Here is a 26,363-nt window from a genome sequence, read left to right as displayed (position 1 = left end):
ATGTGATTTTAGGATTCTCCACGAACCCGAAAACGTGGCTGCCGATCAACAAGAATTACAAGACTGTCAATTTAGCTGCAGAAAAGAAACGGAGCGACTCATATTACGCTCTCTACAAGACGGTTTCTGCTCTACGAAAGTGGTCATCGGTGAAACGAGGAAATCTGTCTACAAAACTGTTGAACGACAATGTACTTGTTTTCGCCAGGTAAAGACGTTATAAAATATAAATGTGCAGTGTATTCTAAAGATGAAAAGAGAGAGAAAGAGAGAGAGAGAGAGAGAGAGAGAGAGAGAGAGAGAGAGAGAGAGAGAGAGAGAGAGAGAGAGAGAGAGAGAGAGAGAGAGAGAGAGAGAGAGAGAGAGAGAGAGAGAGAGAGAGAGAGAGAGAGAAGCATACTTGTCTCATGATAATCTGAACGCCTAATAAATTAAAAAAACATATACTTATTCGAATAGCGAAAAGAGTATGATATATTTTTCGTTACAGGGAAGCTGCTGGAGAAAAATCAGTTTACGTAATCATAAACTTTGTGGATCAGAAGCAAATTGTTGACTTATCGATGCTTACCGGCCTATTCAAGCAGCTGAATGTTTATTATGCTACTACGAATGCTCATTTCCTCATTGGGTAAGCATACGTCTTCTTCATGCATATATACGCACATCGCTAAAAACGACACGCGCGCGTGTGTGTATATGTGTGTTAGCGAGAAGCACCCGTGAATTCACTGATATTACTTTTCATAAAACGTTTCACGCTCATGCTTTGCTGTTCTTATTAAAATGTTTAGAAAACCAGTTGACGACATTCAAGCCATGGAAATTCCCGCATCAGCAGCTGTGATATGCGTTGATGTCGAGTAAAGCCAGGCGAAAATCTAAGAAAAGGAGTATCCGAATAAGACGTCATACGTTTTCCATGTAAGCCCCATAGTTTTCCCGGACGAGGAAATTATTTCGGTCCTTGGAACGTGACCCGTCCTGGTATACCACTTTTATGTTCGCGCGTCACGCTGTTATTTCATTTATTAATCTCCCCGGCGTGTACCCGGTTATAGCTGAATATTCGCGCGTAGCTGGAACTTGATGGAAAGCAACGCTGCCGTCGCAGGTTTAATCTGAGTAAATCTAATCTAAGTGGATTTTATCTAAACGAAATGAAATGTATAGCGACGACGGCATGCTGTATCATTAAAAAGCAATTTCGCACTCACGTCGAGATTACTTTGTTTCACCCTCTAACACTTGTCGTTCGCATAAACGCACTTGACGCGCTACCAGCGTGAAGTTCATTCCCGAACTAATAGCAATCCGGACTCATTGATCCTACCTGCATAAAGTACTCTGAAAGGTATAAATTGAGAATTTAATTTCCCGTTCCACTTTTCTCAATATTTGCTGATATCCGACAGTCGGATTATATTAACCATGTCCGTTTACAATACGGACTCCGAACCGGATTGTATGACTTTCCCTCCCCTCCCCTTCTAGACATGACGATCATTTTATCGAAGAAAAGACTCCATAAATTTCTCACAGTAAGATCTGCCTCTTCCAAACTCCAACTCAGATCTCATACATACAAACATATATCATATATACATATATATATATGTGTGTGTGTTGAAGAGTTTATATGTGTTTAGCTATCATGTTTAGCTATTAGCCATTGTCGGCCAATTATTATTATGCTCAACTGCAATCGTGTACATAAAGTGTACGAATCACTATTTTTGTAGTAGAAAATATAAAAAGAGTAGAATGAAATGTTTTCAAATGTTGCAAATTACTATTTTTTATAGAACAAGTTTTCTAAGGAAATTTTATTTTCATCATTTTTGTTGAAAATAAAGTACGAAAATAACGATAATGACACAAGTTAACATCAATATGCAAGCTAGCACTAACGTGCTGTTTATTCTATCTTACATTAATCAAGATAAATGATAGCAGAAGCCTATATTTTTTCAACTTTCTTTCATTGATAAATGTGACCTTTAAGTCATTAAAGACATATTTATCGATAAAATAGCTTATCACTTCTTCTCCTTTTTTTTTTATTTTAATGACCTCAAGTTTTTAACGTGAGGCAGAACAAACATACTACAATTAGAAAGCTGAAGTTAAGCATGAAGTAGCCACGTCCATTAGAATTTAACTCAGCACTCTGTTACTTTTAACCGTCAATTGGCTTAACCGAGGTTGATAAAATTCACCCTGAGTAAACGTATGTCATCCAAGTCGCACGTGAGAATCAATCCAATCTGTAGAATCGGACAGAACGCAACATCTCCAGCTTTGAGCAGAGGGCTTTCAGCTCACGCTGATATATCTACGTGACACTCGCTGCATGACCGTGACTGGCATCTGCTTCCGTGTACTTCGTAAGCCCGACCAGTCGTATCAACCGAAACGTAGATTTGTGGTGTCCACATAATCAGCGCAAATAGAAACCAGCCTGACGAGTGTTTGTTGCGTATACAGACTTTCAGTCCACGGATACAGATGCCCGAATTACATGGATAATGCTGGCGAATGTCCTTGAATTTCCCTCCCGGGCTGTCCCACAACATTCGGAATTCGGCGCATTCGTTCATAACAAAGTATCCTCGTGCGCATTTATGCGCTCATCGTTCACCGCTCTTGCCGTCTCCTTCGTTGTGCGAACAAAACATTGTGTTTCGATATTGCCTGATTGTGTTATAACAGTGATGTATATATATTCTCATAAATGTTACGCTAAATCTCCGTAAATTTTGATAATTGAAATGACAATAGCGCTTTATTCATAGCGCCCCTCTACATCATTTATTTACGACGTACTGTTCCGGCGATGGATTGTGTTAAATGTCAGTAAACCGACTGCGCGTATACAGAGTGTCCCAGACTACCGAGCCACTCGATTTTTTTGTAAACCCGACTTTACCCGACTTTACCCGACCCGATTTTAGAGAAAAACGTTTCAGAGAAAAGTTTTGTAGTTTCAAGGGGGATATAAAATAACCATATGATTTTGTTTACAAATGACGCCACTTTAAGAAAAATTTTTTCAATATTTAGCTTACGATATCTCGATAACTATTTGTCGGAAAAAAAGTGGTACTGGACTTTTTTATTCTACTTGATCTCAAGAATGTATTGTTACAACAGCGTCTCGACTTTTGTTAATTTGATAATTTTGAGATTTCCAAAGGTCGATAAGTTAACAAAAATTAGGGCACTATTGTAACAATATATTCTTGAGACCAAATAGAGTAAAAAAGTTTAGTATTATTCTTTTTCGACAAATAGCGAGATATAGTAAGTTAAATATAAAATAATAAATGATAATAAGAAAAAATCACCAAGTTTTCCTTAAATATCATAAAAAATATTAGATAAATAGAGAAATGTTTCAGATAAAAGTTGTTTAAATTAATTGGTAAAAAAAGATGATGTAATAAAAAATAGATGATATTAGGTGGTTTAATTAATTTTCAATGTTTTTTTGCAACAAAAACTCATGTTTTTTTTCAAAAGAACGGTACATTATATTTTATAAACAAAATATTGTTCTTCAGAAGCTACAATCTTTTTCCACTTTTCGGGTAACACATGGATTTCGCGGTAAAAAAATTCAGGTTCTTTTGAAGCGATCCATCGAGCTATTTTTTGATATCTTCGAAAGATTTGAAGTGTTACTCAGAAAGGCCATGCTGCATTAACCGAAACAAATGGTAATCTGAAGGAGCAACGTCTGGTGAATGGAGGGTGGGTGGGATAAGACATCTCATCTAAATGCCTCCAAGATTTCCTTTACTAGTTTTGCAACATATGATATTGTCATAGAGAAGAATAATATTGTCATGTCTTCTGGCGTATTGCAGACGTTTTTTTTTTGAGTGCTCGATTCAAATTGAGTAATTGTCGTCGGTAATATTCAGCATTAATGGCTTGACTCGGTTGCAGCAGCTCATGATACACACCGACACCGACTTGATCCCACCAAATGTACAGCATGACCTTTCCATGAATATCCTGTTGTGGCGTTGATGTTGATGGTTCGCCGGGATGTATCCATGATTTCTTGCGCTTAGGATTGCCATAACGAATCCATTTTTCATCGCCAGTCACAGTTCGATGCAAAAATGACTTCCGTTTTTGTCTTTGAAGCAGCAATTTACAAATGGTTAGACGTTTCGCAATGTCTCTCCTTCTCAATTCATATGAGACCCAGTTTCCTAGCTTCTGGATCATTCCCATTGCTTTTAAACGTTTGTTAACGGTTGACTCATCGACATTCAATGTTTCCAGGAACTCTTTGAGCGTCTGACATGAATCTTCTTCTAGTAATGCCTCCAGTTCTCCATCTTCAAACTTTTTCGGCTGACCAGGGCGCTCTTTATCATTCACGTCAAAATTATTGTCTTTGACTCGTCTAAATCAATATCTGCAAGTTATTTCTATTAAATAGAGTATGCTCCCCATAAACCTCTACTAGCAAACTAGCAAACAAATGACTCTCAGCAACAGATTTCTTGAGATAAAAGCAGAAAAGTAATGCTTCCTGCAAACGCTCTTTTTTGATACGAAATCCGACATCTTCAATGCAATAAAAAATTGTGTTCTTTGCACTCCAATCTAATGTTACACACTAATTATTGAAGCCTATTGACAATATTTTCATATACACCAACGGTCACTTTCGGCCACGTTAAAATAGCACAACTACTGACCTCTATTAGTCAACAGCGATAAATAATTCAAACACTTAATATAATAAAAAATTTCCATTTAAAAAAATAATGATCAGTAAATATCTCGAATGTTGCGCCACCTGTAAACAAAATGATATAGCGGTTTTATGTCCATTTTGAAACCAACAACTTTTGTCTGAAACATTTTTCTCTAAAATTCTTTCTAAAAATTTCATTTACAAAAGAATCGAGTGGCCTGGGTGGTTTGGGATATCCTGTACATATTTCTTGTCTCTTTCTGCTGTAATAATGCGATCAACAATGGCACTTGCATGTACTCACGTCTCGTTGAATTTCATCTATCCTATCTCAAACTTTTTTCGCTATGCCGGCGGAAATTTTGAACCCCCTCGGACGAAAATGGATTACAACAGTCACAATCATTCAATAAAAATTCGAAATTCAATGGAGGAAAAAATGTGCCATTCTTCAAAAATGAAAAACCGTTTTAATTGTAACGACGCCGTGGCTAAAGCATACCAAATAGCGAATATAATTATTTTATAGAACGTTACGTTAGCCGAGCGTGGAATCCACGATTTCACGAATACGCCGGACACGTGCGAATTTATTTTCGCGGAAATCAAATCGAGAACGCCGTTTAAGATGTAAAGCTATCAACTCCGCATCGGATCTCTGATATGCTTCTGTTTCTCCTTATCTATCTATGTTCGTTTATCTTATTGGCGTTTTATAAAAACGCCATTTTCTATAATAAAAAACAAAATATCTCACATATCATACAGATAAAGATCTACGCGCATTATTACGTGATGATCAAATTCTAATTATATTTTCTACGAAACTCATGACGTAGTTCTTTGTAAACCCGTAATTTATGATTTTCATGGTGTGGACAAGAGGAAAAATATTCCACTCCGTTTCACATGTAACTTTACGCGCAACGTTGTAGTGTCGCGACAAAGTATTTCGCTCATGAAATATTATTTTCACTCGCAATACATCGAATAAAGCATTCCGTGGCAACGTGCGCTCTTCTTTTTAATGCAAGATTATACAAAAACAAAATGTTGGAGAGCTGCATAAACACCTCTCGATCTACTGTGTACTTGTAAACTATAACTGCGATTTCTATAAGAAACGGTTCTTCTATTGCGACATATAGCTGCGTTGAATGTCCTCACATCACTTTAATCAATAAACGTAAATCACTCTTGCGCTTACTTTCGAATAACAATAAAATGACACTCTTCAGATGTTGGTGGAAATTATCTTTAATTAATTATCTATCACAAGTTCTCCCTTTCTACAAGATACTCTTTATACAGTCATTTTGTACAGTGTCATAAAGAATTTTTGTAATTAGACATATGAGCGTCTCGGAGGCATTAATAATTTTTTCACATTTTATATAATATATAATATATAATTTATTTTAGTATATAATTATAATAATTTAGTATATAATATATAATATATTTTAGTATATAATATATATAATTTGTTTACATATGTAACATTTCTTTCATGGATGACGCGTCAAATTACAAAATTTCCACTATTTACTTCGCTACTTATTCCGCAGCTCTGATCTGTTGAAATATACAGGGTGTCCCATTTTAAATGAAGCAAGCAAAAATCTCGAAATATATGAAAGATACTAAAAAACATTTCAGACAAAAGTTGTATGGTTTCAAAGGGGACATAAAACAACTACATCATTTTGTTTACAGATGGCGTCACTTTCGAGATATTTACTGATCATTATTTTTCTTAAATGGAAATCAGAGTTTTTTTTATTATATCATCTTTTTTCACCAATTAACTTTTTAAACAACTTTTGTCTGAAACATTTTTTTATTTGCCTAATATTTTTTTAGATATTTAAGAAAAACTTGGTAACTTTTTCAATATTTAATTTACGATATCTCGCTAACTATTTGTCGGAAGAAAAAGTGATACTAGACTTTTTTACTCTATTTGGTCTCAAGAATATAAGTTCTACAATAGCGCCCTGACTTTTATTAATTTAATGATCTTGAAATTTCCAAAGGTCCATGAGTTAACAAAGATTAGAGCGCTATTGTAATAATATATTTTTGAGACTAAATAGAATAAAAAGTCTAGTACTACTTTTTCTTTCGATAAATAGTTAGCGAGATATCATATCATAGTTAAATGTTGAAAAAGTTACCAAATTTTCTTCAAATATCTCAAAATATATTAGCTAACTAAAAAATTGGAGTTCCCATTTAAGAAAAGTAATGATCAGTGAATATCTCGAAAATGGCGCCACCTGTAAACAAAATGATATAGTCGTTTTATGTCCCTTTTGAAACAATACAACTTGTCTGAAACGTTTCTTAGTATCTTTCATGTTTTTCAAGATTTTTATTTAGTTCACTTAAAATGGGACACACTGTATACCCCAGCTGCCGATATCTAGATATCGCGATAGATATCTCTATCTGTGACCATCTATGCGTCATTAATATTTTTATAAGAACAAAAAGTAAACACACACATATATACGCACATCGCTACGTAATCTCGTAAACGGGAAATTCTCATATAACGTGCACGAAGGAATATTTCCAGAAGCATTTTTTCATATTTGTAATACATTTCATCGGTGTAATTAAAGTGTCATCGGGTAGGTCAATAATTACACGCCTCGGCACGAATTTTACTGAAGGAAAAACCACTCTCGATTTAATTAAAAGGGAAATCCACTAATTTCCGATAAATGTACCGGCGATTCAATCCGTAATTAAATTTTCTTCTAAAGAAAAACTAATAAAGAAAAAAAACATTTTCTCCTATGCGAGTCTGCAGCTAAGTATAATAAGATTATCACGCTATAGTTCGCTAAATGAAAATTTTTCCCGCAATATCGCTGAACCGTGAACGTAAAAGACCTGAAATCTATATCGGAAAAAGAGAAATTAATTGGGTATATATACATCATTATCGAGTCATGGGATCATGTCAAGTTACCAGTTCGAAGACATGCTTTCGAACCCCTTCAACTTCTTTCTTTTTTCTTCCCTTCGACTCGTCTCTGTTGTTTTCACGAGCGGATCGTCGAAAGCGACGGAAATCTGGGCCCGGGTGATTTCTGTTACCGCCCAGCTCACATTTTACCAGCTCACCCTCGGAAAAGTCACGCATTTACGAGATCTCATCCGCTGGAAACAACGGCCTGTCATCCGTGTTACTGTTCGCCGAGCTCGACACCACTGTGTTCTTCCATGAACGATCCTCTGACGCGTCGTGACGAGCACGCGAGATCTTTCTTTTTTCAGCACGCTCGATAAGACGTCCTCAAGCGCGTATTCTTCTTTCTGCCGCATTGTCATCCATCAGATATAAACCGCGGCAGAAAAGCGTGCGATACAATCGCGAAGATGTTCGGTCGCACCGTCGTCCTCGGTCTGCTGCTGCTAACAGTCGCTCTCACCTCGGGAGAGATCCTTAACCGGGGATGGTGGAGCCATACGATTTTCTATCAAGTTTACCCCCGCAGTTTTATGGACGCCAACGATGACGGCGTGGGTGATCTCAAAGGTAAGGAAAACCGGATGAACGAGCGTCGAGACGCCATTCTACGTTGGACGTGTCTCTCCCCCTATTCCCTCTCTCTCTTTCCCTCTCACGTTCGCACATCACCTTCCATAATGATTCTCGCGATAAGCATCAACGAAAATGACGCTGCGACGCGCCTACTCTCTGTAATTACACACCGTCCGGGAAGATGGGATAGTTTCGTAACGAGGACAGTCTCGATTGTCGCCTGACAACGATTTCGTGTTGTATTCAGTCTTCGCCGTGACAGCGTTGCACTTTGCGCGCGATGCACTTTGGTGCACGATGCGCGATCGAAGAAGAAAAGAAAATTCACACCTACGAAACTAATACTCGCACCATGAATCTCTCAGACAGATTATTCCAAATCGTAAAATCATTACTATACCTTCTGTCCGGAAACTAACTTCCGAACTTACCGCGCTTGTGGAATCTCATGTTGTAATTGTTTTTTAAGTTGGCACAACTGTCAGTGCCATTTGTGTCAAATTTCATGACGCTACACTTATTAGTAAACAATTTACAGTGGTTTTTGTTAGACAGTGATTGTTGTTCATGGCGATTTTTACGATGTCGAAATCAGTTAATCAAAAAATGTGCGTTAAATTTTATGTTGCGAACCAAATAAACTTCAGGCAAACGTTGGAAATGTTAAGAAAGGATATCTGTCGCGAACAAGAGTTTTTGAGTGGCATAAGGCATTCAAAGAGGGCCGTGAAGAGGGCCGTCGATGAAATTGAATGAAGAATCCGTCATTAGAATCAAGACTCGAGAGTCGTGCAACCTGCGAAGTATCAAAATCGTGCGAAAAATAATCGAAATAGAGAAAACATAATATATATATATATGTGTGTGTGTATATATACAGAGTGTCCCAAAAGTAACGGACCACCCTAATAACTCTTCAGTATTGAAGTTTCAAGGAAAATGATTTGAATAAAAGTTGTAGAAATTTAAGTGAGCTACCTTATGATGACCTTGACATTGACTTTGACTTCTATTTTCAAGGTCATTTGAAGGTCAACTTGCGTTTTTTAAATAGAAACCCTTATCTTTTATTACACTGTTTTTTTCTACTAGTTAATTTGAACAACTTTTGTCTAAAACATTTTTTCATTTGTCTAATATTTTTTTAGATATTTGAGGAAAACTTGATAACTTTTTCAATATTTAACTTACGATATCTCGCTAACTATTTGTCGGAAGAAAAAATAGTACTAGACTTTCTTGCTTTATTTAGTCTCAAGAATATATTGTTACAATAGCGCCCTAACTTTTAGTAATTTAATAATTTGGAAATTTCCCAAGGTCGATAAGTTAACAAAAGTTAGGGCACTATTATAGTAATATATTCTTGATAATAAATAAAGTAAAAAAGTCTAATGCTATTTTTTCTTTCGACGAATAGTTAAAAAGTTAGAGATATCGTAAGTTAAATGTTGAAAAAGTTACCAAGTTTTCTTTAAATATTTCAAAAAATATTAGGCAAATAAAAAATATTTCAGACAAAAGTTGTTAAAATTAATTAGCAGAAAAAGAAGATATAATAAAAAATTGGGCTTTCTATTTTAAAAAATTAAATTGACTTTTAACTGACCTTGAAAATGCCCTCCAAATAAAAAACTGATAATGCCATTCTCTTTCCCCTTCGAAATCATGGAATACGTGTTTTAGCTTTTTTAATATCTTTTATAGTTTTCGAGATTTTTTACCTGTTATGTTACGAAATTTAGCACTCTGTATATACTGAGTTTGATACATATCCATAATATCATATTAAAGTATATATTAAAGTTAGCCATTTGAAGTCGCCATATTGAACCCGCTATTTTGAATTTAAAAATTTTGACTCCGGATTCGTAATCAGCGCCCCGGAAAACCCCTATATACATAATCAGTTTCTTTTATTATTGCATAGAAAAATTCGTGCTTCAAAGGGTTAAAACCAATGTATCATGTTGGTAAATGTCAGAAATCATCGCAAATTTGTGACAGATCATACGTCGGTTTTCGTTACAACAGGTATTATGAGCAAACTTGAGCATTTCGTGGAGTCTGGAGTAGGAGCGATATGGCTATCGCCCATTAATCGCAGTCCTATGGTCGACTTTGGATACGACATTTCAGATTTCAAAGATATCGACGGAATATTTGGCACAATAGAGGACTTCAAAGATCTCTTGGCGCGCGCAAAAAAACTTGGACTGAAGGTAGTCGCGAAAATAAAACCCGTTCAAGAAGACACTTCATTTTTCAGCCGCACGTTGCGTCTCACTGCGCGGTAATAATATCCCACCTCATCCGCTGTTAATATTTAATTCAGGTTATTCTCGACTTCGTGCCCAATCATACTTCCGATGAGCATTACTGGTTCAACCAGAGTGTGCATCGCGTCGGCAAGTATGTCGATTATTACATATGGGCGGATGGAAGAAATGACAATCAAGATCCACCGAATAATTGGCTAAGCGTGTTCAGTGGTCCGGCTTGGACATTCAACGAGATCCGAAAGCAGTGGTACTTCCACCAATTCGAACGCAGACAACCAGATTTGAATTACACAAATCCCAATGTGCAAGAGGAAATGCAGGTATGTAGTCGCATTTCTCGTGCGTACATACAATATTACTGCACATCAGAATTTTGCTTTTACGCCACGCAGGAAATCATTGAGTACTGGTTGCGAAAAGGCGTGGACGGGTTCCGCATAGACGCATTACCGCATTTATTCGAGACGAATTATACATCGGACGAGCCCCGAAGCTTTACACCGGGTGCAACGAAGGATGATTATGAATATCTGAATCATACGCTGACAAAGGATCAACAGCAGACCTACGAATTGGTGCGAAGTTGGAGAGAGATCTTGGACAACTACGCTAATCGAACTAATACGGATGAAAAGGTGCGTTTATGCTCCCCTCTCTCGCCCTCTCACTCACTTTCTCTTTCTCTCAAGTGCTTCTTGTGTGATGTAAATATTACGATAAATATAATAAATCAGTAATTATGCATAATTATCAACATGTATGGTAAATATGTATATATATGATGATAAATTTCATTCAATTAGTTAGATTTATTGGTGATTATGGATAATTACCAGTTTCGGTTAGTAAAAACAATAAATATACGGATAAATATACAAATATTGCTAATGACTTTACTGATTTTAACGATCTTAAAATATATAGTGAATATTATAATGATAACAAGGAATAAAGTCGAGTAGGGGAATAACAATTAATATTATTTATTAAAAATGTATTTTTATAATTTTAACTTTCTCTTTGTAAAAAAGTTTGTAAAAAGTAGAAAACTTACTAATAATCTTACACGATTAACAAAACTCTTTGGAAAATATAGTAAAATTATAATTCAACTATTAATTTGTTTTGCTATAATCATTTATTTATCTTGTTTGTACTTCTGCTTTTGAGCTTAAACGTTTTATTTAAATATAAATTATATATATATATATCTAAATTTTTGCTGTAACTCAAATATTTCTGCAAATGCTGGCCATGGCATTTTACAATCCTTCTCCGAAGATTGAGATGTTTTATATGGATAAAACATCTCAAAAATTCAAGCAATGGTTTGAGATGTTTTATCCATATAAAACATCTCAAACCATTGCTTGAATTTTTTATATAACTGAAACCATACAGCGCACTTCACGTTGAACACAGGTTATGTTAACAAATAAGGAATGGCAACGCGCAACGGAAATGTCCAATGGGAATACAATTTTTTCGAAAGAAATACAAGTTGTGTTCGGAGAGGAGACTATCAGCGCTACTGCGTCATTTTATCCTTGTTTTAAATCTAATGAACGATAAAGATAGATGACGCAATAGCGCGTTTTCCAAATGCAGTCAGAATAACTGTATTCTTATTGCATATCAAGCTCGCACGTCACGTTATCGTGCTAGTCTGCCAGAAACTTGAGTTTTAAATATATAAAGTGACTATTAAATTAGTTATTAGTTATCAAACAAATGTAACTAAGTTAAATTACAGATGGTTAAGTTATAGATGGAAAAAAACGGAACGAAATTAAGTTATAGTTACCAAAAAAAATAACTGTAACTGTAACCTCGTTATAAATAACGAGTTACTTCCTAATCCTGGTTTTCATCAACTAAAATTGGTAATTAGTCATAATTGACAAATATGATAAACTGAACGAAATTAATCACATTTACCAAGCGCGTATTGGTAATTACGTATAATTACCAAGTTGTTACATTTATATTGTATCGTAATATGCAAAATAGTAAGATCAAAATATATTCAATATACTGTTGCTTGAGATTGCGTTAGCTTTGCCATATACATGCGTTAATAACCTGTTCGTTTATCTTTTCGCACTCACAAGGTGATAATGACCGAGGCGTATACTTCGTTGGAGAATACCGTCAAATATTACAATTACGGTTCCCACATTCCTTTCAACTTTAATCTTATCATGAACGTTAACGCCAATTCTAGTGCCACGGAATTAAAAAATATAATAGACAAATGGATGAAGGTGAAGCCCAAGGATGGCGTAGCCAACTGGGTGGTAAGGAAACGTTACTTCAGCAATCTTTCATCACGGTAAAGCGCGCTACGGTAGATATCAAACTTGCAAACTTGGCGTCTAGCCAATCGGGAAATTCAGCGAGCGCATTGTTGAATCTCTTTTTGATAACGTAGAACGTTATCGAGAACTATATATATGTAACGCGACGAAAGGAACTTCGCGCAAAATATTTCAGCTTGCATGGGAATTTTTCTACACTTTTGCATTATTGGACAATTCGCATGTCAACAACCGTTGAATATAATTTGTCGCTAAATAACCGTTAAATATAGCTTATACGTACTAAGTATATAATTCGCGGACTAAATTTTAATAATTATATATAATATTATATAGTTATATATAGTTTATTATATAATATTATATAATAATAATACGAGCGTCATTTTGTAAAAATCGCGGTATAATTTCGTTCGGTTACGTGATAATCGATACGAACACTAGTATATTACGACGCGACGTAATAGCTTTTAACGGTGGCTATTACGGAAAATTTATACGGTCGCGAGTTAATTGAGATATCCCGGCATGACGAACGCATGATATAACGCGTAAAAGCCCGGAAATCTACAAATTGGCCAAATATCCGCAGATAGGAAATCACGATCGCAGCCGTACCGCTTCGCGCTACCCCGGAAGGTCCGATCAGATGGTAATGTTGGTCATGGTGTTGCCGGGCGTGGCGGTTACATATTACGGTGAAGAAATCGGCATGGTTGATAAGAGCGACATAAGCTGGGAAGATACGCAGGATCCTCAGGCTTGCAACGCGGGTAAAGAGAAATACAGAAGTCGATCTCGCGATCCCGTCCGCACGCCGTTCCAGTGGAATTCGGGAGTTCACGCAGGTACGCGAATTATCCAGCTTTCTGCACGTAAAGAACTGTACACGAAATACTAAGAACGAAATAATTGTATACGCGATTAGAAAATTCTTACAAAGTGTGCAGAGTCATTTCGATGTTTACAGTTTTGCAAAAGTTTATGAAACTTAATTATTATTATAAATATGCATAAAAAATAACATCTCATCGATTTATTTTATTCTGAAATATATTATAGAGGATAAAAATTATATTAAATATAAATATATTATAGATAAAATATATCACAAAGGATTTTTTATTCTGAAATATGTTATAAAGAATGAAATTCTGAATAACTTTTTATAATATAAATATATAGGAGTCGCTTGTAATTTCCAATACATTTGACTTTAAAGTGTCAGAATTATGTATTCTCAAAAGTTGTTTATTTTTATAATCGTACAACATATTCCAATGCAACATAATTTCAATTACTTTAAAATAAAATATTTCACAGTTGCATTATAAAAAGTTACTCAAAGTTCCCTCTACGTATAATTTATTTCGAAATAAAGAAATTCGGTGGGATGTTACTTTTTATGTATATTTACCTTATTAAATTATTATTAACGAATTATAAATAATATGAGAAAAGTTACAAATGTTATGACGAAATTGCCGAGAAAATTCGCGATTCAGTCTACTTGCAATGTTATTCGTGTTACTTGGAATATGAAAAATGCTAAATACCGAAAGAAACTGCATGATTCATCTAATGTCTCTCTTATTAACTCTACAGGTTTCAGCAACACCAACAATAAAACTTGGTTACCGGTCCACGAAAATTACCACACTATCAATTTGCACGCTCAAAAGAACGCCAATGAGTCACACTATAGGGTTTATCGTGCTCTGACGAAGTTGCGAGATACATCCGACGCGCTGAAATCCGGATCGTTGACTACCAAAGTCTTAAACAATACTGTTCTCCTCGTCCTACGAAAGACGCATAAAGAGGCCGTGAGCTTGCTGATAAATTTCTCAAATCAGAATCAATGGGAAGGTGATCTGACGGAAGTCTTGACGGGATTCGAAGACGGTGTGGTTAAGGTAGCAAGCGTGGATTCCAAGATAAAACAAAAGTAAGTTTGATATTTTGTTCGATACCTACTAATAAGTTAAAATCGAATAATAAGAAATAAGTATATGTCGAAACATGGAGTGCTGCTACCGCGTGTACACGATGTAAATGTTAATGAGCAAAACACTTCGAAAAAAGCCTCAGTGAAATTCGATAAACGAATCGATACTCGGCAATGTCTATTTAATGTAATATAAAAGTAGTGTAGTGGCGTCGTGTAGTCGTGTGAGAAGATTTAATCTTTCGCTTCTACGTCTTTCAGTCAAACTGTCGACTTGAAGAAAGTCAATCTCCCGGCGAAAGCTTCAATGATCTTTGTTTCTAATGTCAAGTAAACCAACACTAACATGAGCGAGACAACGGCAAGGTTTCAATGTACGTGACTCCAGTTGAAACGATTCTGCTATGCCAAGTCCTTTTTCATAATGATGTTCTTCAAGTACGAACCAGACAAACAACAGAAATAATTAATCGATGACTCGCGTTATAGTTTCGCTGTAATCGCATATTGTATTATATTACGAATGAAAATATATTCTTTTAATTGCGACAGGAAGCTATTTCGCCTGAGTTTATTAATTATATATAATTATCAACGAGAGGTGTTGTATATATATATAATGTTAATTGCGGCTTTATACAGACCCATTATAGAGAAAATGTTGAATTCAGAAATGCATTATAAACGTACGCTGTATCGCACGCACGGCGCATCATAAACGTCGACGCAATAATTATCACTCTAACGTTTATCGGAAATGTCAAAAGTCCCTCTCTAGCCCGAGTGCCCTTTCGGGTTTGCCGTGCACGATCATAGATTCTCTATTTTGCTTGCTTGCTCGCGGGCAGAGAACATTTTTCTCTATTCGCGAATTTACCCTGTCTCTGCGACGCGAACCGATAATAATTCTTTGTACGAATGGCGAAAAGGGAGAACCAATTTTCGCATCTAATCCTACGTGATGGGAAAAGTATCTGCGTGCGAGAGAATTTCTGCGAGATTGACAACAGGATCAAACAACCGATGGAGCTTGATACGGTAATCCGTCAAGATGCGCACATCACCCATCGAGATCTCTTTTTATCCACCGTTACCTTTTCTTGCTATATTTAGAAACGTTTCACCGAATCTGATTAAACGGCCATTAAGTCTCGGAGAAACACATTTTTAACGCTCTTTGGGAGCAAACAATTAGAATTCCGATGATCGAGATTTACCAGGCCGATATTGCTGTACGCAAGTAAATAAATCAACAGTTATGAATGTGATGCTCTGACAGAAAAATATGTACAACCTCCTTCATATTACGAGTAGAAAATATTGAAGTCGGCAGCGAATAACCGTTTCACCGTGTGATTTTGGATTTTGGCGAAATATTAAACTCATTGGACACGGGTTAAAACTAAAATTACAATTTTCAATTCAGAATTATAATAAATATATGTAAAAAGATTAATTTTAAAGTTTCTAAGCTGATATGATATTTTTATTGATATTTTCTCCCTTATCATTACTCAAACATCGACAAATTTGAAATTTAAAAATTACTGAGATGAAACGTCATTTGTGTTTGCCTTAAGATTATTCGATGAAGCCTTTTATCTTTAAGTTTAGTTATTTATAATATATATCAAGTTGGCAACAAAGTCATGTTGTTTTTCACGGATAGATGGTTTTACTTGTCATTAAATGCAACTAACTTTACTCCAAATCCTATAACCTTTATATCATTTGACAGCTGACATTTCAAGCTTTCTTTAAAAAAAGAAGTGCGTCATTCGGTCAAAAAGAATTGTTTGTTTGGTACTGAGTTAAAAATAGAAAATCAAAACGAGCATTTCCGCCATATTTTGTTTCTTTGCTTCCAAAAAAGAAAGAATGTTATGTAAGCCCGTCAAAAGTTATGTGCTGTGTATGGTGAGGAATTCTTCTTGAGAACGTCAGCGTTGATTTACTCGTTTTCATTCAGGAGATTTTTCTGTGAAAGATGCGCCACGGTCCGGCCGGCCAATTGAGGTCAATGACGACAAAATAAAAGCATTGCTTGGATCCAACCGCCATTATATGACACGGGAGATCACTGAGAAGCTAAATGTATCACATACGGACATTGAAAACCATTTAAAACAACTTGAATATGTCAACAAACTCGATATTTAGGTACCACACGAGCTCAAAGAAATTCATCTCACTAAACGCATCAATATCAGCGATTCTCTTGTGAAATGTGAACGAATTGTTTACGACAATGTGGAAGGAGAAAGATCGTAAATATGATGAACCGTCACAAAACACTTCTAAAGTAGACATTCATCAAAGGAAGATTTTGCTATCTGTTTGATGGGATTACAAAGATATTGTATTTTTTGAACTATTTAAACGTAATCAAACGATTTATTTGGAACTGTATTATCGTTAATTTGACAAATTACACGAAGCAATCAAGCAGAAGCAGAGCTTGAAACTGAACTGGTGAATCGTAAAGGTGTTGTCTTTTATCATGATAACGCTAGACCACATCGTTGGTCACTGTTGAATATATTTGTTTAAGTCAGATTATTTTCGCGCTTCTTTAAGTTCTTAAGTTTTTTCGGTTTTCCTCCGGTGGAGGTAATCCTGTCGTCGTTATTGTTGTGCCTTTGCCTCCGTCCTAATCGCTGCGTAGATCACATCGTTTTGTTTCAGTTTCTTTGTTTGAGTTTTGTCATTGGGACATATATTTTAATAAATCTCTTTTATCAACAATTTTTCTTGAATTAGCTAATGTATTGTTTTATTCTTCCCAAGAGTCATCCTCTAGAAATTGTTGTAGCTTAGGTGGGATGTGTTACCATACCCATCATATTCGCCTGATCTTGCACCATCAGATTACCATTCATTTCGTTCCTTACTAAATTCCTTGAAGGGAAAAAATTCGATTCTGATGAGGCTATCAAACGGTACTTGAATCAGTTTTTTGCCGATAAGGATCAAAAGTTCTATGAGGCTGGAATCATGAAATTACCTAACAGATGGCAAAAGGTCATTGAATTAAACGGACAATATATTGCAGAATAAAGTTTTTGCTTTATATAAAAAAATCGCTTTTCATTTACATAGAAAAGAAAAACGACATGACTTTCTTGCCAGCCTGATACTTTCAATTTGACATGTCTTTTATTTCTCGGAAAAGGTTGAGCTGTCTACATAATATACTACTATGTTTCGGTTTCATCATACTTTTACTATTGACTACATTTTTTTAATTCTATCCATCTAAATACAGTTTCATCAATTTTGTTGTTTAAAAGAAATATCAATTAGAAGTTATACATAATAGATGCTCCGTAAATCGCTGCGTCACAAAAATAGAAACAGATATATCCGGTGAATAGATACCTTTAAGTATTCAATTTTGATGGATAAGTAATATTTCCACGTAGAATGATATTTATTTTTTCACTAGTCAAATGGTCCACTAGTCCACTGGTCAAATGTACCCAATTTATTATACACCTCGAGAAAATTATGGGAAAGAAATTCACATTCTTTAATAAAAAAAAAACATACGAATTATATGTCCAGATAATCTTAAAGCTATATGTACAAAAATGGCAATTAAATATGTCAAATTGAAAATATATAAGTAACTCAAGCTAGAGATAAAACTTCATTGAATAATTTCAAGGTGAACATGTTTCATCAGCAATTTTGGAATTTTGAAATTATCAATATTTGAATAACGATAACAGAGAAGACATCAATAAAAACCAAAAAACTTTAACTTGATCCTACAATATACTTATAATGATTTTGAATGTAATATATTTATTATGACTGAAACTTCACAGTTTTTAGCCCGCGTCTACTGATTTTAACGCTTCGGTTATGCGCCACGGCGTTTAACGAGGATTTCCCAAAAACCTGTTTGGCGGCAGCGTTGTTTTATGTTACGTGAGAGTCACATGCGCGATTACTATATGAAGCAACACCAGCCGGCTATTTATTATGCAGCTTCTATCCATCTCGATATTAAAATTCTTGCGGCCGGCTTTACGTATAATAACCGATCGCCCCGATGACGCACGTTAACGTGTTGTTCGAAAAACATTGCGCTATAAAATCCCAAGCAACGGCTCAGGAGAACATAAAATGTTTGCATAGGATAAAATCCAAACTCCTGGGATCCATTCGCTAAGCTTGGCTGTCACAAAGAGGAGAGAAAGAAAGAGAAAGAGAGAGAGAGAGAGAGAGAGAGAGAGAGAGAGAGAGAGAGAGATGCATTTTGAACAATTCTATTATTTAAAAAATAAAGCCTCGTAATCATTATGAGCTCGTGTGATTGTAATTTTTTCACATTTCATTTCGATGATGTGGTTTCACGATCGTGAAATGTTATGTAAGGATAGAGAGTTTCTTTATCCACAGCGGGCATTGCTCCCCGTTATAAATTCGCGGAATTCGCAAACAGCTTTGTACATAATTGCGAGCGACGACTCTGGATAATAAACGGACGCTTATCGACTGGAGTTGTCGCTCCGTAGTATCCGCGTTCGCAGCACCGCGCTTTCAAAACATGAATTATGCATTTCGTCAAGAACATCGATATTGCTTTCCAGCACAGAAGGTGTTCGAACCGCACTATTCCAATAGGAAAATGATTTATTGTCCCGATTCTCCCCGGCATAACTTATAAACTTCCGCCGTGACCGAGGTGAACCGTCATCGGTACCTGACAAATACCTCTGCAGAATAATTCCTCTCTTGCTCGTTCCATTTTTGCACGCGCTGTACATCGATATTTTCGTCGAGTTTTTCTTTGTTCGCCCGAGATCGGTGACAAAGTCTTTTTTCAACACGCTGTGTTACAGTATAACAAGGGATTTAAATAGCTTCGAAGAGAACTGCACGAACCCACATGTGTTCTCTCTCGCTGTAAAAACGTACAAATATATATATAAAAAAAATAATAATAATACATGTTTCAGTTACATCTTTTCGACTTAGAGATGTAACATCGTCACACATCGCGCGGCTTTTCGCGTTCTCAATTCGATTTTTTTAATGATCTCAACCGTATCTTCGCGACAGAAAAGTATTTTAAACTTTCCCAACTTCTTGAAACGCTAAAGGCGGTATTGGCTTTACAGACCGTTCCTATATTTCCTCGCAAAGTTGCGGGCGAACAAGGCATTACCTCAAAAGCCAAATTCCCGCGTCGTCCAAACGTCACCGTCGCCATCTCTCAGCAATAAATTGCCCACTCCGCTAGAGAACTTCCGCTCGTTTAATCATCGGTCTCCAAAAGTCGATGCAGCTCACCGAGGACGACGACGCGCATCGGCGAACCCTTTTTATATGCCGCTCTGCCTTTACGTACGCGGTCGAGTTATCTCGTTTTAATTTCACCCTTCAAATACGCGCGTGGAAAGCACGCTCACGGAGAACGACGCCATAATCGCCGCATCAAGAAAAACAACTCTGAGAAAATTTAAATATTGCGCTGATATCTTTGCGCTGTACAGGGTGTCCCATTGCATATAATCGGTCCAAATATCTCGAAAACTGATCCTGATAAACAAAAATGTTTCAGACAAAAGTTGTATTCAAGGGGGTTTCAAGGGGGACATAAAACAACTTATATTGGTTTGTTTACAGACGGCGCTTTCGAGATATTCACTGACCATTATTTTTCTTCAATAGAAACAATTTTTTATTGTATCATCTTTTTCTACCAATTAATTTTAACAACTTTTGTCTGAAACATTTTTTTCTAAAATGCTTAGTTTTCGGGATATTTCGCCGTTTCGGTACTTTTTATACACTCTGTATAACTCGAGGGACGGTACGCGAAAAATGCACTCGTGACAAATACGCTCGCGACGATAGAAAGGAAGGTGTCAGGTTCGGGTCGATTTCTTTCCCATTAAAAGTAACTTTAGTGAACCATAAATTTACATTATATGTAATATCTAATACACAAAAATCACAATATCACATTATATCGCTAGTAATCCATGGCAACATTCTGAAATATTCACAAATTCGTTATACAGAGTGTTTCAGACCACTCGTTCATTTGTTCTGAATTCCCTTTTATTCTGAAAAGGGATGGTGCTAAAAAGTTAGGAAAACTTGTTTATTACAAAAGCCCATCTCAAGTTTCTGATGATAGTACTTTCACTTTTAGAAAACTCCCAGAAATACCAAAAGGAGCTTACAAATTTTGACTAGCAATGTGGAGCGATATGGATGTCGTTGGGTAAAGCTTTTAAAAAGAAACAACTTTTGCTTGAAAAAAAAATTTAATATCACTCGGAAATGAGAGGATAATTACAAATATTCAAAATGTCTGCCATCTTGACGAAGGTATCTTTTCATCCTTTGTCTCACGTTGTCGACAGTTCGCAGAATTTCTGCAAAATTGTATTTATGTTTGGCTTGTAATCCGTACCACGAGTCTAACTTATTATGTTGTGTGTTTATTATATTTGGCCCGACGACAATATGAAACGGTGGATTCAAGAAACTTGCCATTCTGCAGAAGTCCTGAGAATCGTCGACAACATGAGACAAAGGATGAAAAGGATGTCTTCATCAAGGTGGCAGACACTTTGAACATCTGTAACTATCTTTTCATATCTAAATGATATTAAATTCCTTGTACAGGACAAGTAAAAATTATAAACAAGTAAAAATTGTTACAAGTAAAAATGATTTCTTTCTAAAAGCTATGTCCAACGATACCTACACATATATTGCCACATGTTACTAGTTAAAAGTTTTAATTTAATTTGCCTTCGGTTTCTGATATTTTTGGGGGTTTGCCAAAATAAAAGTACCACCAAAAGAAACTTCAGATAGGCTTTGATGGTAAACATGTTTTCCCAACTTTCTAGCACCATCACTTTTAAAAGTAACAGGAATAGATAGGTGGTCTGAAATACCCTGTATAGCTCAATTCGCTGATGTACATTATCTATTGATGTAATCCTATTTTTGGTTTACTTCCTATTTAATAACACAAAAACTATTACAAAACAATTCACTGGCTTCTTCTTTTAAAGGTTTTTATATGAATTTAGAGGGTAATGTGTTAATTACATACATAAGTCAAGAAAATAGAAATGATGATTTTTTTCGTGTTGTTTTATTTTGTATGTTATAAACTGTACATATAAACTGTAAATTCTCTATTCTTGATTATGTCTAAGAATAGAAATAAATTACAATTGAATAAGTCAGTAAATATATTTCAAAAATACTAATATATCAATGAAATGATATTACAATTCAGGTTGTAATGATTTAATCGGAAAAATAAGGATAAGGACATCACGACGTTACTCATGGATTTAAAGACTCAAATTCTCTTTATTCTCGATTATATCTCGTAAAAGAAATAACTATTTATTGAGAGCATAAATCTGTAAATATTTTATAAACTCTTTATTCAGTAAATATGTTATAACACATGTTGTAATAATTAGATCTATGAAATAAAAATAAAAGCCTCGAGACATCACTTGTGAATTTTATAGATCTATTTTATAGCCTAAAAGAAGAATAGTGAATTATTTTGTAACAGTTTTTGTAATAGATACTAGAAACGAGATTAATTACATCATTAGAAAACGCATATCAGAGAATCATTGGGTTATATAACAGGGCGGTTTTCAAAATGTATCCATGCAGGTTACCAATGTAATTATATGATTTTTGTATATTACTTAACATATATAATATAAATTTACGATCCACTAAAGTTACTTCTAATAAGTAGAAATCGACCCAAACCTGACACCTTCCTTTGTTTCATCGAGCGTAAAGATAATTTATATTACGTATATAATTTATATTTACATGAGCGTTATCATTAGTGCATTATACAGATTATTTCAAGAAAAGGGATCAAAACTTTAAGCGTAAATAGTACGCATAAAATGGAGAAAAAAAATCCCAATAAATATGGGTCGAAAAATTAATATTATCGCAGTTACGGACAATTATTCATTTCAATTAAAGCAAGTGACTTATTATTCGCTTCTGGTGCTTTCGTATTCTCTGATGTAATTTGTATATGTCATTTATCGGTGAAAAGAGTATACTATGCCTTAAAGAAATCCCTTAAAAAGAATTCCCTCGCTCTTACTCGGAATGTAAACAACATCTATTTCCTTCCTATTTATATATATGCTTCACCAAGCAATTGTTAGTCACATATCCTCGTGAACAGTAAACATTTGCAGAGAGCTATTATAAAATTTATATAATAAGAATAACATCGTACTACTCTAATCAAGAAATGACAGAAATGCGTTTCATACATGGCCATGCATCAAACACAAATAAACCACTCGTTATAATTAAAATAAATAATTGTCCATAACTCCGATATTATTAATTTTTCGACCGTGTTTATTACGACTTTTTTCTATATTTTATGAGTAATATTTACCTTTAAAGTTTTGAATCTTTTTTTTTTGAACGTTCTGTATTTTTGATGTGATGTGAAATCGCGATTCCGTCGGTGAGCGAAAAGAATGTATCTCTGTTGGACGGTAAAATTCTTTAAGTGTACAGCCACGACTGTGGAACATAGAGGAAGGGAAAAGTAAAGGAATGGTAAAATACGAAAAAGACGGTTAAAATAAGGTTCCACCGTAACGAGTCGTATTCTTTTTTTTTTCTTTCATTCTTTCTTTCTTTCTTGTTCGCGAAGCCACGTCGTGTAATATTGTGTTGCGAACTTTTAAATGAGTGCAGGTAAAAATCGTAAGCCTCGTAGCCGAGACGGGTCGGACGGATCCGTCGTGCGGCGTATACGTTGCATGACTGTCGTCAGCTATTAATCTTACGTCCTAATGCACCGGCCGGGTAATCTTAACGTAACTATCGCAAAACAAATTGCTTCGGTAAAGTTGAACTGTACACTCGCCGCCATACCCCGCCGACATTCTTATTGCCGCTTATTACGTCTCGCTAGCCTGTTCGGAAACTTACGACGACTAGCGATGCTAGTTTAATAAATGACGAGGTTGAATTTAAATTATACCGCCGTCCTCTTCACGGATGGTTTTACTTCACTGCGTGAAAACGTTTCCCGCAGTTGACGAAAGAACTCTCGCGAAACTCCAAATTTCAAATACATCAGCCAATTACGGTACTCCGCGAGTATAATAACTGCGAGAGTGTTTCGAGTGCTTCGAAAACGAAATGCAGGTTAACCTTCATCGAGATAAAATAATTTTATAATACAAACGGACAGAAGAGCCTCAGAGGCTCTTAGTACGGAATTTAGCTGAAATAAATGATACCAAAAATATTTTATTTCTTTTAATGCAGTTTGTTTATTTAGTAAAATGATAACATTAATATATATATATATAGTAGGCTATTTATTATTACATTCGTTACATTTGATTTTTAATAAAAAACCTCAGAGGCTCTTCCATCCGGATGAAGGTTAATTTTGTATAATTGATCTTCGTTTATTATCGTGCGAAAGAACTCATTTCGTGCATATCAGTGTGAAACTCTGGTCGCATTATCTCTTTTTTTTGATCGGCTGCAATATTGGGGCAGTTTGCGCTGATTGTGGAAGCGAACCGAATGTCTATCCATAAAACTGCGGCGTATATACAAAAGCTTGAAGGCTAAATCGATACAAGTTTGAATACCACGAATCAGTATAAACCTGCAATGGAGTATCAACTAACCTGCCTTCATATGTAACATTGTAGTGTGCAAAAAAAAGAAGAAAGAAAAAACAGCGGAATTGTCGGCAGAGATAAAAAAGACGAATCGGTAACGTGCAATCTCGTAAATAACAAATAAGTTTCATCTTCTCCTTTCCTGTCCTATTATTCCTGCTTATACGCAAATAGCTACTATTTTTCATGATTACAGTATAAAAGAAAAATATTTAGATATTTCCGAGAAAGGAGGAGAGTCAATAAGAGCATTTTCCTGCCCTTAGAAGATTCGCAAAAAGCAATTTTTTTATATTATATAATATTATATTTTAATTTTATATTATATAATATTAGGAATATCAAAAATAACCATTAGATGAGAAACAATTCGATCGATAGAGCCAAAATTAATTACTAGTCTAGATATATCATTATGGTATCTTTTCATGACTGTTGTTTTTTTCATGACTGATAAGTGGACTATAAAATAATAATAATAAAATAATAATAAAATAGTAAAAATAATAAAATATTTTCGCTCACTATACTTCTCTGTCACTATATTAAATACAACATATATCGTCTTCAAGGTGTTAGTGAATACAGTTGATGGTGGAAAAATTGTTTTTTACTCCTGAGATATAGATGCCAGTAACAAACAGGTACTATTAATTGCCTATAGACTTGAGCCTCCACACAAGATTGTGATGATACATTGTAGAGGTCTTAATTTCTTTTTCTCATTTTAATTTTTATTTTATTTTATTTTATATCCTTTGTTTTTTGTTTAAATTTTCTTTGTTCTTTTTTTGTTTTTTAAATATATTAAATACTACGATTATGACTTTTAAGCATCTTTGATGACGATTACTCAGAATTCAACGATTTTTCTTTCTCACCTTCATTTAACTAGTAAGACAAATAATGGATAAGGTCGTCATACTATTTTCAAAATAGTGGTCCCCTTGTGGTCTAAAATGACGGTAAAGAAAAGTATTAGTGTAAAAATAATTGCGATTTTTATGCATCGAGTATAAAGACGCATATATCAGTTAAAAATTATATTTATTAATCAAAATAAAGACCTTTGACCTGCACACATTTCTCCCAACGGAAAACAAGTTTGTTTATTCTTACAAGATAGAATTCTGGAAAAAAATAACAGTAACTAGGAACATCGGCGCCAAACTCAAAATGATAAAAACTTCAATTATTTTTGCACCAACCTAATATAATGAACGAAAATATTTTATTAGCCATTTATCAGTTATAAAAAGAACTTAGGCCATAATGATATATTTAAATTAATAATTAATTCTAGTTTCATGGATTGATTTTTTTCTCACCTAATGGTTATATGTGATACTCTTAATGATCACGCGATACAAAAAAATTGTTTTTTGAAAATCCTGGGGGACAGAAAAACGTTGTTTTTCTGTCGTTATTGAACGTCGTTATTGATCCTCCTTTAACTCTTCTCACTTGGACGATACGAAATATCGTGAATGTTACTAGTGGTTTGATAATGATGCAAATCGGATGCTAATAGATACAACCGTTTGTTACCCGAGTAGTGTTACAGAATTAGTTTGCACAAATATTTGATCAGTAGTTTACCCGCAGGGGAGGGGACACTTTGTAGCATAGCTGACAGGGTCGAGTAAGAAGTTTTGGGGTTTGCAATGCAGAGAGAGAGAGAGAGAGAGAGAGAGAGAGAGAGAGAGAGAGAAGGAGAAGGGAAACAACTTAAAGGCTCTCTTGTAAGATCTCTAACGAGACAAATCCCAACGGTGCCACGCGCACGGAATTGTTCTCCAAGTTTAGTCACGCTCCGCGTGGTTGTTTTATGGTCCAACAGAATTTCGCGG

General features: G+C 35.2%; 3 protein-coding genes across 14 annotated transcripts in view; 2 read left to right on the top strand and 1 right to left on the bottom strand.

Annotated features, from left to right (window-relative positions):
- Window positions 1-1,216, top strand: part of Hbg3 (alpha-glucosidase) — a 36,177-nt gene extending 34,961 nt beyond the window's left edge. For all 4 annotated transcript variants that reach the window (XM_025296619.1, XM_011137274.3, XM_011137275.3 and 1 more), the window contains exons 7-9: window positions 13-208; window positions 491-631; window positions 795-1,216. In XM_025296619.1, coding sequence (XP_025152404.1) covers window positions 13-208; window positions 491-631; window positions 795-867 — 410 coding nt within the window. In that variant the 3' untranslated portion in view covers window positions 868-1,216. The remainder of the gene's footprint in view (window positions 1-12; window positions 209-490; window positions 632-794) is intronic.
- LOC105180927 (calcium/calmodulin-dependent 3',5'-cyclic nucleotide phosphodiesterase 1) overlaps window positions 1-26,363 on the bottom strand; it is a 215,567-nt gene that overhangs the window by 69,949 nt on the left and 119,255 nt on the right. The gene's annotated exons all lie outside the window — the stretch shown is intronic.
- Window positions 7,661-16,225, top strand: AGLU2 (alpha glucosidase 2). Its single transcript, XM_011137273.3, has 8 exons — window positions 7,661-8,267; window positions 10,308-10,495; window positions 10,609-10,875; window positions 10,948-11,190; window positions 12,667-12,852; window positions 13,466-13,721; window positions 14,479-14,821; window positions 15,083-16,225. The coding sequence occupies exons 1-8, from the start codon at window positions 8,108-8,110 to the stop codon at window positions 15,153-15,155; spliced, it is 1,716 nt and encodes a 571-aa protein (XP_011135575.1). The 5' UTR covers window positions 7,661-8,107; the 3' UTR covers window positions 15,156-16,225.

Source organism: Harpegnathos saltator, unplaced genomic scaffold, assembly GCF_003227715.2.
Source record: "Harpegnathos saltator strain DR-91 unplaced genomic scaffold, Hsal_v8.6 scaffold15, whole genome shotgun sequence".
NCBI classification, from domain to species: domain Eukaryota; kingdom Metazoa; phylum Arthropoda; class Insecta; order Hymenoptera; family Formicidae; genus Harpegnathos; species Harpegnathos saltator.
The sequence above is the reverse complement of the archived record's forward strand: the minus strand, read 5'-3'. Positions and strand labels throughout refer to the sequence as shown.

Excerpts from the sequence above, each read along its gene's own strand:
- AGLU2 (XM_011137273.3), top strand. The coding sequence starts at position 8,108 with ATGTTCGGTCGCACCGTCGTCCTCGGTCTGCTGCTGCTAACAGTCGCT. Across the intron at positions 10,876-10,947 it reads ATGTGCAAGAGGAAATGCAG|GAAATCATTGAGTACTGGTT; the intron begins GTATGTAGTCGC and ends TACGCCACGCAG. Across the intron at positions 12,853-13,465 it reads ATGGCGTAGCCAACTGGGTG|ATAGGAAATCACGATCGCAG; the intron begins GTAAGGAAACGT and ends AAATATCCGCAG.